The following is a 16,338-nucleotide window of genomic DNA, read 5'->3' on the forward strand; positions in this document are numbered from 1 at the left end:
TGTGTGAATGTGTGCATGGCAACTGATATCCTAATCTAAGGGGTATTCCGGCTTCATGCCTAGTTTTGAATGAAATAATCATACATAAAAATATGATTAAGATAACTTTTCAAAAGAAGTCCTAAATATAACAATACACCCTACAAAAATTTGTGTTTCCCTTAAAACTTAAAGTGGAAGTTACACTATGTGTATGTGGTAAGGGCTAATCTGATACAGTGAGGGGGAGGATATGGCAGGGCAATTGCTTGGACAGCAGTGTGTGTATTAACAGCTTGGATTATCGTTGTTTTCTCAGGTGTCAGATAGGAGGGTATAGATATGCAGGCTGTCATTATTACTGGCGGTCATTCCTACTGACGATATTCGTGATTCTCCATAATCCTATTCCAGCCACCTACTGACATTAAGCTCTGCGTGTGTGCTGAATGTGTGAGTAAGATAGAGTAAGTGCAGGTCACGCCTACATGCTTAAGTGCAACTCTGTGTTAGAGCACGAGTACATGGGTACTGGTATTGCCTGCAAGCTGGTTTTGTCTGTGTGTGTGTGTGTATTGGTGGGTGGGTGGTTGTGGGAGCGTGATTTACTTTCACAGGCAAAGGTAAAAGATACAGAGACAAATAGAAGATATTTCAACATATATCTATTCAAATGAAAGTGCACTACACAACAATGGGTTTTATTAAAGTCTGACATGTTCTCAATATGTACTTCTTGATTTTGCTTAGCTGAACACTGAGCACAGTTTAGACTACAGTAGCTTTTTACATTTAAAATGCTATTATCTGCTTGCACAATGTACATCATCATTTTTATAACATTTCCAGTTTTCCATCATTTGGGCAACTGATACAAGCTGTACTTGCATTCATATTTTTAACTATGGACTTCTATAAGAAACCTTGGGGAGTGGAAACAATCCTTAACCTTAGATACTTTCAGAAATATTATCAACATCATTGCATCATGGATTCTAGAGACTGATGTTCCCACAAACATTCTTCACCTTAGTAGACAAATATACCCAGAATCTCCACATCTTGGGCCAATAATTATAACACACAGTCCATTACCAATGAGCAGATGTTTGAGATTTGCATGGTTTGATGTTAAAGTGTTTTAAAGAGAAATGTTCTGGTGGATTGTGTAAGTTATTTACAATAGTTTTTTATAAGATCCATTGCTAGAAATGAAAATAGATATCTTTGCCAGGTACCAGTTGTACTGGGTTATTTATTTCATTGAACCAGATAGGTGTTGCTCTTTAGGACCCAGAAGTTGCACCAGATGTCCCAGCAGCCCCTGCCTCTGCCTTGACCTGCCCATCTTCTACCTGGTTGATCAGAAAAAGCTTCATCACAGGGTCCAGGTACTCCATAATGGTCTCTGACACGCTCTTCTCCAGCAGGTAGCCCTCAGTTTCCACTTCTGTGTTCTCCTGCCCAGCTACAGCTTCCATGGAGGTCTGTAGATACCTAAGGCATGCAACCACTGTACTCTATGGAGAGACAGGGAAGAAGGAGAGATCAATGTTGGAATTAAGACTAGATGATATTAAAACATTTTGAAAGTAGATAGATGGTCACTCACTGGAGTTCTGATACACAAGGAGGTTTTATTTTGATTGAGACTATAGGCCATCTAAACCTGCATTCCTATCTACTGATACCTGAAGGATAAAGACAGTTAGCACTACAGCACCAATGCTGTTCATCAGCCCCATGTAGTAGCCAACCAGAGCTTCTCTGCAGCCACGGATGAAGATGTTGAGGTCCTCGGTTTGATGCTCATAGTTGTAGTGGGCAGAGTTGTTGGTCAGTTTGTACTGGATGCAGGGTCTAGGGGAACTTGGGTTACAGCAACTGAAGGGTACACCATCCACCAGGTAACGCCCATCCACATTGCTCTTGATACGACTAGATAAATGAAATGGATAAAAATTAGACAGGAACAGGGTAATTGCATGATAATCTTTAAACGGTAATGATAATATCTAAGCATTTATTCTGATTAGACCACAATCGTAGACAGCAGATGCAACAATGACATTTGCAAGTCTTTTTTCAAAATCCAGTTAGGCGAAGGGGCAACGGTCTTAGGAAAACAGGTTCTTCAAGGGTTCTCTGAATGGTTAATGGGGTTAGATTGTCCTTGATAAAAAGCTTCCATCTTAAACCGAAAAAGTTCTTCAATTCGTCCCTCTAAAAGGGCCCATTTTCTAAAAGGGCAACAGAATCTGTTGTCAGTTTCATCTTGAAGAGTTTCCCAAGAGCAACAATTTGAAAAACTCTTTAAGGTACAAGATTGAAGCTTATTGTGTATCACAGCTGAATCAAACCCTTCTGTTTCTCCCCCCACTTACTCCTTAACCTCCTTGGAGCTGAAGTCCAGGTAGCGGTTACTGATCCACTGCACCTCGAACCAGTCTTTGTAGTCATTGTTACCGCAGCACCGGAACTCCATCTGCAGGCGATCGATGGTCTGCTTCTGGAAGCAGCGCCCTGGGGTGTCCGTGTCTTTGTAGAAGCGGATGCCGTTCTTGAGGCCGACCTTCAGCGAGCCCTCCAGGCTGCCCTTCATGGCGTAACTTAGGATGACTCCAATGAGCAGCAGGGTGGTGAAGAAGATGGCAGAACAGAAGTAGGGTTTTAGGAAGGTCTTCCAGCGTGGGAAGCGGGTGGCATCCAGGGCATCCTGGCAAATTCGACCTGCAAACCAGTTGATTCCCATGGAGGCCAGTCCAGCCAGAATGAGGGTGTTTGGGACAATGTGGATCTCGGTGTTGTCCATCACCTACAGAGCACATTTGGGATTACTGAACTGTTATTATGAAATAGATTCCATGTTACTGACAATGATTAGTTATGTATTACGTCTAATTGCTCATTGGATTCTCTTTGTCTCACAATTCTATGCGTAGACAAACTTGTTCTAAATTATTGGGGTGTATTTTATTGGCCTGTGGATTTTATGACTTGAATGATTCATTTTTATGTGGTTTTTTAAGTAGAAAGTCCTTTATCCTGCAGAATGACTGACTGATTGCTGCCTGATTTGTATTCTCTTCCTAAAGCCTCATGCTCTGACTGCTTCATGCATCTAATTCAGTCCACCCCCTCCATCTCCCCTTTATTCCTTGTAGTTTCTACCTTTTTAAATTTGAGTTTGGGGTTTCTTTAAGTATTATTAGTATGCACAAATAAAGGTTTTTTTTTACAAATGCAGTTGAACAGAGTTACATCAGTGTTCCATTTTGTTCAACAGCAGCACAAACAATCCAATTTTTAGGTTTGGTATAGGGTAATAAATTAGCCAGATTCTTTATTTTGACCTAGATTATGATCCATCCATTAGACAGCTCATTGAAGATGACAGTTTCCTAAGCCTGTTCTAACCGGCTTAAGCAATATTGACATTTGCATAGGTTAATCCTGATATTTCAGCCACTTCGAAATACTCCTGGTGTTCTTTGTGGCTTACATTTTTATGTATACCTGCAGTTTTCTTATTCTCAAAAGTCAATAATATGCAGTTAACGAATCGGTTATGAAGATTAATTGTTCATTAAGATTCATTTGATCGGTTATTAAGATTCGTTATTCATGTGAAATTTTAAAATGGTGTTGTCTTGTATTTTCAGTAGCCTTATTCTGGCCTAATGAAACACTCGCATGGTCAAGAAACGTTCTCAAAATAGTAGGCATGTGGGATAAAATACAGGATTGAAATTGAAGTGCTTTTCAAATATTCAGTATAGATACCTCTGCCCTCTTGCGTAGTTCTGTCTTCAAGAAGCATCCAAGACAGAAGGTGACCGCTCCACCTAAAGTGGCCAGCCAGGAAAGCATCCACAAACTCTGAGCTAGCTTCACCCTTTTCTCAAAGGGGAACTTCATTTTAGCCCACACCATGATGGCAGCTTGTATTACTACAAGAATGCAAAAAAAAAAAAGATCTCTGGTTCCAAAATGCTATTATAATCCAAAAGCCAAGGTTAAATCCTCTTGTGTCTCAGTATGTCTGCCCAAACAGATACGCCTTTTTGCTGTCCCGGGTGGTAAATTCCTCTGTGGTGGTCAGCCTGAATTTTGATGCGGTGATCCCTCCCCCAGGTGAGGTGCTAAAGATAGTCCAAATACCAACTCAATTGAAAGAGTGGTATATTTGCCCCTCTGAGCCCATGCTTGGGTGAGAGACACAAGAGATATGGTTAAAGCTGGACATCTGGGGCATCTTACCTGTAATCCTTTACCTATCCTATTATGATGGCTCTCTCCAATGGGCTAGAGAACTGTCTGCTCAGCACAGATTGAGGCAGATTGCCACTGGGCATGGACAGATGCAGTGATAGCGTTAGCGATTTACTACAATATTTTACTAAAAAATTGACCATGTTAAATAATAATAAATGTTTGTTGCTCTGTGTATCAAGTACACAATTAAACTCGGGTAAACAAACCCATTACCTGGCATTTTCAACAGAACTGGTGGTGTTCTTTCCCCACAATAGTTAATAACGGTCAAATATATCCATATAATTAGCGATCAGTAGATAATAATTGTTCGATCTTGACAACATTTAATGAATTAGCTACTTAGTATGTTGACTAGAATTCATGCCTGAGTTTAGTGTCTTTTATTATTGGTACATGATTTCCGTCTCGGTAATGCAAATGAAAATAAACAAATATTTTTTGATGTGGCTTAGATTTTTAAAGCTAGATCATGTTTGTTTTATAGCCGGAATATGAATACAGATTCATGTCTTGACCTGTTTTCGTATCTTTTCAAAACGTATCTTCTCTGGAATCTGCCTTTGGCATCAGCAGGCGCAAGAAATCCCACCTTAATAAAAGAATAGTGTGTCTTTGACTAAGCATTATCATTCCAAAATAAAACGAAATAAAATATTCTTTATTCCCATGCACATTGTAAACCTTCATCTCCAAATGTTTTGGGTTTTTTTCTCTATTGATGTTAAAATGCCATAGACATATCAGTTGATACATCATTTCCTGTTTGTGTGAATGTGAATAATTTATAGTACAGTAGTTACTGAGAAATACTGTACCAAGTAATTGTTAGGTGTATAAAATGACTCTCAGATGCATTAAAATCGAACATCACACTGCTTTTATTGAACACTTTAACAGTGGAAAATGAAATAGATGACATACTATACTGAGGGTTAAGCTGTACACAAAAGACAAATCAGTATAGAGGAATTCATTATATTATATAATATATGGATGAAACGTGCACATTTAAATGAATAACAGAATTATGTTGAATGTAAGTCCTTTCTATAGGTTATAACTCTAGGTGTAGGTAGTAAAGCATTTCACTAGCCAATGGGCATACAACATCAATGCTGTATATGGCAATGTTTAAATATAATGCAGATACAGGTTGCGAGGTTAACATCAGATATCATGATTGGGAAAAGTGTTGTGATCTCAGGGTCTGTGCTGTGGGTTTGGGCTGGTTTAGGAATTTCCTGTGATTTTCAAGGCTTGACATATAATGGTGAGAAAAACAACATCCAGCTAGCAGCAGTTCTGCAGATGGAAATCACTTAGTGAGAAAACATCCAAGGAGAATGAACTGACTGGTTCCAACTGACAGGAAGTCTGCAGTAACTTAAATCACCACTCTTTATAACCATGATGAACAGAAAAGCATGCCAGAATGCACTTAGATGAACTACAACAGCAGACATTTTGTTCCTGTCAGCTATGAACAGCAATCTGAGGCTATAGTGGGCATAGGTTCCCTATATACAATATATACAGTACTGAACAGAAATAATACAGATTTGGTCACTACTTTGACACAGATTAAAGAATCACTTTGATTTACAGCTATACATTTGAATTCCACACCGATCAGGCATAACATTATGACCAGGTGAAGTGAATTACACTGATGGTCTCCTCATCATGGCACCTGTTAGTGGGTGGGATATATTAGGCAGCAGGTAAACATCTTTTCCTCAAAGTTGACGTGTTAGAAGCAGGAAAAATGGACAAGCGTAAGGATTTGAGCGAGTTTGACGAAGGGCCAAATTGTGATGGCTAGACGACTGGATCGGAGCATCTCTAAAACTGCAGCTCTTGTGGGGTGTTCCCGGTCTGCAGTGGTCAGTATCTATCAAAAGTATCCTTTAAGTCCTGTAACTATCCTTTGAGTCAGAACTTAAAACATCTGCTACTAACATCCTGGTGCCAGATACCACAGCACCCCATCAGGAATGTAGTGGAGTCTGCGCCCCGGTGACTCAGGGCTGTTTTGGCAGCAAAATGGGGGAAACGATACAATATTAGGCGGGTGGTCATAATGTTATGCCTGATCGGTGTATACACTGATGTTAATTAGACCCATTTGAGAATGCGGTACGTATGCAAGAGTAAGTATTAATCGCTGTTTTTGTGCTATAGTAAATACAAAGGAATTATACTAGTAGATACTATAAGCATTCACATCTATTTTCGCGGAACCTATACACAAGATCAAGTAATAATCTCAATAAACACCAAATGTTACATATTCATTTCACTGTTACACCTCGTCCATGTCTATGATGGCATGCGGGAATAAATTATTATCATCACAACTACAAATAGTATATATTAGATTATAGTTCATAGTAAGTAACTCAAGTCCACTGCTTTAAGCTGTTTCTAAAGCCCTAACCAGATGTGGAATTTAAATCAGCTTCTGAAGTCTGAAAACTTCTCTCTAGATCAGAGTGAGATTCACGGCAAGGATTTTTGGGGATTTCCTTTCGGTCTCAGTGTGTGTGTGTGTGTGTGTGTATGTGTGTGTGTGTGTGTATGTGTGTGTGCTGGTTGAGAGGGCTTTCTAAAGGCAACCATGTATAGTACCCGAGTGATATCAAAGTTCCATACTTCTGTTTGATGTTGCCTTTAGAAGTTATCAAAGCATCTACCTCAGTGGGGCTACCAGTCACCCGGGGACATATCTTTAACTGTTAATAGAGAAGTCTAACTCACAACTCAGACTCAAACCCAAAAACTACCTCATTAGCTAACACCCTCAAACCTAGTAGCTTATTCTAGAATATTAAGTTAGAATTATGTACTATTTATCGTGTGATCATTAGAGAGGATGCTGAGATCAGATTAGGGGTGTATTGGGTAGGGATGGTCATGGGTCATCAGCTAGTATGCTGTACAGGATCGAGTAAGTAATTAATGGAAATAATTATCAGCATGTAAACGTATATAGAAACTGCCTGTGGTTCACAAACTGGCTTAGCTTCTGTAGGAGATCTATCTGTTGAGGCGTATCCAGTCACACGCCTTTATGTAAATTATTTACTTGAAGGCTGCTCATCAGACCATGGAGTTCATTTTAGCTACCTTCTCTGGTCTAGTAAACTGATGACATCGTCGTTAGGTATTTAAAAAGATTTATTCTCCTTGCCCCGATTTCTCTGTTGCAGTAGTCGAAAAGTAAAAGGTTCAACTTTAAAAAGGAACTTTTAGTCGCTTTTAGAAGCGAGTTTACGGTCCAGGGCTGTAACCAATTTTAGTTGAATAAACGTGCCGTAGGGGATCCAAAGTCCTTCACACCTGGGATCCAGCAAAGAATTTAGGGAATTAATTATTCTCAAGACAGGGGGCACCAAGGAAATTATTTAGAGCCCTAAAGGTTTTCTTCCAACAACCTTCAATACCAAAACAAAATCATTACAGTGCTGAAAGTCAACTGAGCTCTGAGTAGATACACTATATTGCCAAAAGTTTTGGGACACCCATTCAAATCCTTGAATTCAACATATTATTTCATGGCTTTCTCTAAAAACTACTTAATTTGGAGCAGGATCGAATATTCAGTTCCAGACCATTCCTATTCTAATTCACGTTCACATTTGCTCATTGTTTAAAGACATTAATTATTGAGGTAATATATTAGGTTTAGGTTTCATAGTTTTATCTTGTCTCCCTCCTGTATGAAGTGGTTGAGCATCTTCTGCGCTGACTCCAGATTAGCCATTGGCTCTGAGCCACAGCTTCCTGCCCCTCTCGCTCTGTTTCCAATGTCTTGCTTGTTTGCCTTACCATTGTTGCACTTTAAATGGCCCTGATGCTCAAGATGCTGTAGGTCGGTGGAGTTGATACCCTCCAAGCTCGCAGACAGAATACGAATAGGAGAGCTTAATCGGCGTCCAGTATGAATATGGTATTCCTCACTTACAGGGCCATCCATGTTCTGTTTCAGGCTGGCCACAGGGCCTGGTAAGGTCTCAGGGTGTATGCTGAACTGAAGGTGGGGTATTTGTAAACCCTGGCTGTGGACAATCTCATCCCCACCTGAATCACTTTCTGTATCTCCGTCTCCCCTTCTGTACTGATCCGACTTCACCCAGTGGCCCTGCTCCTGGTGCCATGGTGAAAAGCCTGAACAACCATGTTGACCTCTGTCTAAACTACTCAAACCATAGTGCTTTGCATCATCACCCATTTCCGACCAATCAGATTCATCCTCTTCTGGGACAGGACCCAATGATTGCTCATCTTCTGCTGCGGAACCTTTGTTATAATGCTCACTGTCCATAAATTGAACTGGAGGAGGCGCAGCTGCTGGCTTGAATGGCTTGATGGGATCGTCTGATTTAAAGTGTTTTACAAGGGCTTCCTGAAGCATTGATGTCACCTGTGTGGAAAAGTAATTAGAAAATGTGCTATACAAATAAAGTAGCCTTGCTAATACTTGCTTTGGACAATATTGTTCAGAAATTAGAGCTGGTGTGGGTTCAGGTTTTCATTCCACCCAGGCAGAAGCCACACCAGTCTGCTGAAAGCCAAGATTAACTGATTAAATAGGTGAAGTTAGGTGTGTCTCCTGCTCGACTGGATTGTAAACCTGCACCCACAATGGCCTTTTGCAAGTAAGATTAGATACCACTGTCATAGACTATATGACCTTATGTACGTCTACATTCTGCCTAGCTAGTTAAGTCTTGGAGAATACAAAGCAGATTGGATGCCGATATAGATTAGATATATTGCATTAGATATAAAAAAAAATCCTCCCCACACTATCTTTTAGCCAACTTGCTTAAAATTAGGCAGCTTAATTTAGCTATAGTGGGGGAAGAGATCCGTAAGAGATGCTATTACGTGTTAAATAATAATGAATATAGTCAATGATTATAATGTTGATTGATCTAATGAGTAATTTCACATAAACACGAGTAATAAGGCACAAATGCTTAAACGTAAACCTCAGTAGCTTAACCTCTAACTATACACATGACCAGAGTCATGCAACTGGTTATGAATTTCTTCAACTTTCTATCTGCCTTGAAGTTATAAAATCAGGGGGCTGAAAAATAAACGAGAAAGAAAAAGATTTAAGCTATGTTTATATACTCCTCCATAATTTCCCCTTCTTTTCAGCCTTTGACGTTCGAGACAATATCTAACATCTTCCTGTCATCAAGCTCTCACATTAATTGTCTCCAGGCTCTGAATGGTTGTCTTGGCAGCTGACAGCTGTTTTGTCAGTTCGGAGATCCGCTGGTTTAGTTTCCCACGATCAGCATCCATACGTTCGTCCTCAAAAAAGCAAGTGAAAGGAACAAAAACCGTGAATATAAGATTTTTCAAAAGGAGTTATCCTTAAAGGCCATTGCAGTAGACTGGTAACTCAACTGACATTCGATCCCAGCATTCAATTCATTTGATTTCAACTTAAAAAGGAAGCTAATTCCTATTTTAAATCATATAAGGTGCCTTACCATACAGTGTTTTTCATCCTCCTGGAAACCACCAGTCTGCTGAATGGAGGAATAATTAGCCTGAAGTCTAAAACATATGAACAGAGACAGCTCCTTTTAAATGGGATGTTTTGACACTTCATATCATCCTGCAGCTGCAGATATTTTTCCTAGAAATAAGATGGAGCCATTTTGTATACAGATAATTTTGTTAATTGATAGTTTTTACTGTAAATTTTCTCCCCCGACCTTGTGAACTTATCCATCATGCTGCTTAATTCCACACGAGTCCTCTGAAGCTCTGATTCCAGCTGATGATGTTCGGTCATAAATTCGGCTCCTAAGCACTCCATACGCACCACCGTTTGCCGTAAAGTGTTATGTAGGTCTTCGTTCTGTTCCTGTAGCATCCTGGGTGGTTAAGAATAACATGAGTAGCTAGATGAGAAACATTTTGGACATAAGGATATAATAATATGTTGAAAAATGATGGTATGGTCATGTGGGGGGTTTTTGTTGTTGTTGTTGTTGTTTTGATTAAACTCACATGATCCTCTCGTATTCAGAGCCTTTTTCCTGTACAAAATTAAAAGGGAATCAATTCCAAAAGCAAGAAATAGTGAATAATCATTATTGTGTAATAATTTGTTGATAACCAAGTTACATATTTGAGCTTACTATATGAGAAAATTTTATAAGTTATTCATTGAAACTTCTTACTTTAATATGTAGTGCCATTTCCTTGTAGGTCACCGACAGATCATCGTGGCTAATAGGACTTCCTGTGTTTCTGGAAGAATCTGACTTGCTAGAACAAGGGGAAGTGGCCTTCTCACCCACCGGAGGGTGGCGAAAATGACTGGGGTCATCACCATGATGGTGATGTTCCTTAGTGTGGAAATGGTGATGGTGAGATTCTGGACAATCATGATGTGATTTAACATCAGAATGATGTTGTGTTTCCACTTGGGAATGGTGGTAAGATTTAGCATGGGAATGGGGATAGGATTCTGCATGCTCATGATGTTGGTGGGATTTTGAAGCACCATACTGAGCATACATCTCAGTATGAGAACTGTGATGGAGAGATTTGGGATGGGAATGGGGATGGAATTCTGGCTGTTTGTGGTGATGATGATGATAGGATTCCATATGGGAAGGTATCTTGTAACATTCAGGGTGGGGAGACTTCTGAAATTCAGAATGCGAATGCTGGTGTGTCGCTGATGTCTGATCCAGGTGTTGAGGATGATGTTGGGATCCAGGATGTAAATGATAGTAGGAGGATTCTAAATGGGAATGGTTATGAAATTCTGGGTGTTTTGGGTGAGAATGGTGATGAATTTGATCACTATGGTGGTGGGAAACTTTGTGGGGCTCTGGACTATTATGGTGGTCAGACTCTTTGCATGGTTGTGGTTTGGCTTCAGAGCGGGAATGATAATGGGGGGCCTGGAGATGATCATGGCGGTGATAAGATTCAGAGAGGGTACTGTTGTGGGAATCTGAATGGGAATACTGATGGTGCCCTACAGGCTGGGCTAGGTTGTGAGGGTGGTGATGAGAATAATGACCATCAGGATTATAGTGAAATCTGTTTTGTGTTGGACGTTTTGAATCCCCAGAATGAGATTGCTCATGATGGTGAAGATGAGGATCTAAATGAAAAGACTGTTGGTGATGTCTGTCTGTGTAAGGACTATTAAATTGTCTGCCAGATCTATGGTCAGTGGAGCTTTTTAGACCACTCTCAGAGTGAGTATAAACATCCGGATAAGAGCGATGATGATGGTTATCAGAAGCCTGATGGGAATGATGATGATGAACATCAGGATAAGAAGCATGGTGTTGGTCATGAAATTGGTGAGGGGAGGATTCGTGTGCCAAATGATGATCAAGTTCAGAAGAAGAGTGGTGTATGTTATCATACAAATGGCAATCAGGGGGTGAGGTGTGGTACTGGTTAGGATCTTTATTGGTGGAATGATGGTGAGGATGATAGGATTCAGCATGAGAGGAATGGTATTGAATATCAGGAAGGGAGGAATGATGTGATCCGGAATAAAAATGAGAATAATGAGGTTCTGAATGAGTTTTTAAACGCAGACTATAATAATGTGGAGATGGATTTTTGTGGTCTTGATGAAGGTGGTGCAATGAAGAAGGCGAACGATGTTGGTGAGATTCTAAATGTTCTTGACTTTTCAAGGGTGAGGAATGATGTTGTGGGGATGGACTTCTCTGATCTCCAGGAAGGTGATGCTGTGATGCAGAAGGGGATGGATCATTATGATGGTAGTGACGTGAAGGTGAATGAAGAGATTCTGAATGAGAATTATCATCATTTTTTGAGTATAAAGAATTCTGATGATGGGATGGACTTCGGTGATCTCCATCACTATGGTTTTGTTGATGTGAAGATAAATTTGGTGGTTTTAAATGTGGAATATTCTTTCCTGGGGATGAGAGTCTTTGGTCAACATGATGGTGATGGTACTGTGGAGAAGATGGTCCATGGTGGTGAGATTCTGAATGGGGATAATGGTCGGTTTCAGAACAGGGAGAATGTTTATGTGAGGATGGGCTGCGATCATCACCATGATGGTGGTTATGAGATTCTGTATGAGGATGATTTTCTGAATGTGGAACATCATGATGTGTGTTTCGGTGGTGGTGATGTGATGGAGAAGGTGAATGATGGCGATGAGAATGATGACTATCAGTATGCGATGAATGATCTGGGCTTCTGTGAGTTCTTTGATGGGGGTGTGGGGATGGTGAAAGAGAGCGTGATGATGAACTATGGTGATCACCATCATGGGAGTGATTATGATTGTAATGGTGATGAGGGATTGGTGAGAGAGAGTGGGTTCTCTGTGTATTCCTTTTTGCATCCATGGCAGTCTCATTTGTTAAATGACCACTGGACTGAGCTTGTTGCTTTTTGTGTGCCTTATGCCCATGTTCCGATCTCGTTGAATGGCTTTTAGATGATCCGGTTTTATTGCTAGTGTGTCTGTTCACACTATGGTGAGGATGTTTGGCATTCCTATGTGCCGTTTTGTGCTGGTGGTGATGTTGGTGGTGTTTGATTGAATTTGAGGTCTTGTTGGAATGGTAAGGTGGACCAGACTTATTATTTGCAGAGGAATGCTTTCTGCTGTTGGATGGTGCACTCGAGGACACAGAGTTTGTACTTCCGGACCGTTTGGAAGAATGTTTTGGTTTCTTGTGTTCTTTGCCCTCTGAATTTTGAGACTTGGCAGGGCTTATCGCCCTGTGGGCATCTGTTACCCCAAGAGTCTGTAGCCTGGAGGGACTTATTACCTGTCTGGTGATCTCATTTAGAAAGGCAGAAAACTTCATTTTTTCCTTCATAATGTTCTTTCTTGCTTCCTCTTTCCTCCTGTCAATTTCTTTTTCATCTAATTCTCCTTCACCAGACGGTTTGTTTTGCATTGGCAGCACATCCATAGACTTTGCCTTTCGAATGATTTCATTCTGACCCTTTTTCTTTTTCTGTGTGCTTTTTCTAGCTGGCATTTGGGATAACTCTGGTCCCTTGGTTGTGTCTTTACACTTTTTCTTCATAGACAAGTACTTCTTTATACTTGCAGACTTGTTGACATGGCCCTCCTCATTCAACAAGGGCACAGTATCTTCTCCATCTTCCTCAAATGCTCTACTTCGCCTGGAGATATCGGTGCAGGACTGGGAATGTTGTGGACGGCGAACACCTTTCTTGAACTTGCTGTTTCTTGAAAGACTGCTTTCAGAAGACCAAGAGGATGAGCTAGATGAAGACGATGAGAATGAGGAAGAACTGAAAGAGGATGAAGATGAAGAATTAGAAGACGAGGAGGAAGAAGTGGCGGAGGACGAGGAAGACAATGAACCTGAAGAGGAAGAACATGAGGATGATGTGGATGATGAGCAGGAGGAAGAACCAACAGATGACATAGACGCATTTGATGAGAGTGTTGATGTTCTTTTATGGGACTTCTTACTGCTTCTGTGGTGTTTCCTATGTTGCTTATGGTGGTGTTGATGGTGGGGATTGTGGTGAAGGTGGATACCGGAATGATCATAGGTATCATGGTGATGGACACGATGATCAGTATTGTTTTGCTCTGATGCATTATGGCTGTAAATGACCAAAACAATGAAACAAATTATTCAAGAACAGCTTATCAGCAATCTGGACAGAACACATCCTGGACAGAACACCAATGCAAAACACCAATGTTCCCTTCTGCACCATTATGCCGATCATCTCTTTGTACACATTTGTTATCATATTATCTGACAATTCTCATAACTATTTACCTGGTCTATACTCACACCTCTTCCCTATTGGAAGTAGCATTAGTCACGCAAAAAATCAATCAGAGACCTTCATACCTCTCAGTCAGTTGGGATCCATGACAGTGTTGATGTTGGCGATGAGTTGACTTATGATGATGATGACGATGATGATGATGATGATGATGTGTTTGGAAATTCGCCATTGTTCTTTTCTGTTTTTGAGTTGATCCTCTCTCTGTTCTGACAGTTTTGACCGACTCTCAGTCTTCTAAGCCTTAGATAACCTATTTGGCCGGCTGTAATATTTTAAACATTAATGCTTTATTCTAACAAGATGATAATACAATACTATAGAACAGTAATTCTATAGTAACAGCTAATTCATAGGTAGGTCATAATCTAAGGCTAATAATATATGTAAAAAAGGTTATTTATCAAGGAAACATATATATGGTGAAATCTCTGTAAGGAGATGTTTATTTAGCATTTATGGAATGAGTCTCTAGTGTCAACGTTTTATTTTTACAGTCTGATATACAGATTAAACATTTGGAATGTTTCGTTTCATTGTTAATAACAATAATAGACGAAAACCAACATCCAGAATATCACGCTGTTGAAGAAACGAAGAAGGCTTACCTTCTTATCCATAGAATAAACCGGTTCAAGAAAAATTCCCTAGATGTAAGAATCGCAATTCATTCCACCACAGTTAGTTGATCCTGACAATGCAAAGTTATGCGGTTCATGACGAGTGAGAAACAGCGTCTAGCATCACAACTTTTCTATCAGCACTGATCTTTATCCCCGCCCCTTCACTTTCCTGTCTGTGCCTTTTCAATGCCACGCTGAGGTCAATCATTCCTGCTGGACTTAACTAACTGCCCCCGGCATGATCGAGCAGCTTTAGCAACTCTACACGTGTCACAGTTTCAACTGAAACCTTGGAATCAGCTATGTGCGTATTAAAAGAACGTATAACATGTGAAATGCAATATCACCGACTGTTAAAGATGTCACAAGTCATTTTTGTCGTATTTTATTCCAGCTGGCTTGTTATGGATGTTTATTGCACTGTAATAGCCGGTTCAGATGGGTCATTATTGACTCTGCCAAGAGGATGATGAATTATACTGTAGATGGAATCATTGGGAATCGAACTGAATTACAGCAACGACACGATGTATTTTCGTCAACAGATATTCGTTCATGTGTGACTTCATGACATCCAAGAGAATACACTGAAATAGCGGAATAGTCTCAGCTTGAAAACAAAATTAAAACAATTCACATTAAACGAATATTAAAAGTTTTAAAGGCAATCATGCCAAAAAGCCTTGAGCCCTAATGTGGAAAAATATTACTGTTATTTATTTAATTAGTTATTATTATAGCATATATTTTGGTATACTATTTTGACTCCTAACATTAACGGAATTAAATAAATCACCATAGCTATTTTGACCATGTGGATGTGACGTACCATAGCTGAACGCATTTGAATGAAGGGTCAGTCACATGTCCAGAAAATTCCACTAAAGCAATGTTGAAAAAATCATATTAATAAGAATTATATTTACAATACTAATAGATTGGGGTGAAATCAAAATAATCATATAATATTATTAAGAAATAATATGGTAGTTCAATATATTTTGTGGTTCAGAGCAAATCTATGCAGAATATTTTCTAGAAAATGTACCCCTTTGAGACAAATCGGATTAAAGTTTTAAAACTTTAATCTAAAAATTATAAGAACGAATCTTCACACAAATGTTTCCATTACAAGCGAGACGAGCCGTCCTGCTATCGAGTTCTTGTCTTCCGTTTCTCTTTTAGTCCCCTACAAAGCAATCAATGGTCAACTGTGTAACACAGCACATCCTTCACGGATAATCGATAACAGCTGAACAGTGATGTTACCCTCCAGCAAAGAGATTGGAAGGACACAATGCTGCAAAAAGCTACAGCATGAACTGTAGATCAGGACAAAATAACATGGTCGTGTCGGTTCTTTTCCTATCATGTGACTATAAGAAAGATATTTCTGCAGAGGAGATACACAATTCGATGTCTGATTACATTAACAAAAGAAAACTTTAACGCAATCTTCCTTGATTGGAATTCAAGATTCACTGTTTTTTCTATTGGAAAGACTAGCACTGTATTATAATTGCAATACACAGTATATTATGATGTCTGCCTTTACATGCACATGACTTTAATATGGAGTTGGCCCACCTTTTACAGCTATAACAGCTTCAAGTCTTCTGGGAAGAATTTCCAC

The 16,338-nt window shown here is 39.7% G+C and overlaps 1 protein-coding gene across 1 annotated transcript; it reads right to left on the bottom strand.

Annotated features, from left to right (window-relative positions):
• Nucleotides 1-1,265: 1,265 nt before the first annotated feature.
• On the bottom strand, nt 1,266-3,912 carry rom1a (retinal outer segment membrane protein 1a). Its single transcript, XM_058383826.1, has 4 exons — nt 3,763-3,912; nt 2,364-2,794; nt 1,671-1,917; nt 1,266-1,499 (listed from the first exon to the last, which is right to left on the bottom strand). The coding sequence occupies exons 1-4, from the start codon at nt 3,910-3,912 to the stop codon at nt 1,266-1,268; spliced, it is 1,062 nt and encodes a 353-aa protein (XP_058239809.1).
• Nucleotides 3,913-16,338: the final 12,426 nt, after the last annotated feature.

This window comes from Hemibagrus wyckioides, linkage group LG28 (genome assembly GCF_019097595.1).
Source record: "Hemibagrus wyckioides isolate EC202008001 linkage group LG28, SWU_Hwy_1.0, whole genome shotgun sequence".
NCBI classification, from domain to species: Eukaryota; Metazoa; Chordata; class Actinopteri; order Siluriformes; family Bagridae; genus Hemibagrus; species Hemibagrus wyckioides.

Excerpts from the sequence above, each read along its gene's own strand:
- rom1a (XM_058383826.1), bottom strand. The coding sequence starts at position 3,912 with ATGGTGTGGGCTAAAATGAAGTTCCCCTTTGAGAAAAGGGTGAAGCTA. Across the intron at positions 2,795-3,762 it reads AACTACGCAAGAGGGCAGAG|GTGATGGACAACACCGAGAT; the intron begins GTATCTATACTG and ends TGTGCTCTGTAG. Across the intron at positions 1,918-2,363 it reads AGCTCCAAGGAGGTTAAGGA|TCGTATCAAGAGCAATGTGG; the intron begins GTAAGTGGGGGG and ends TCATTTATCTAG.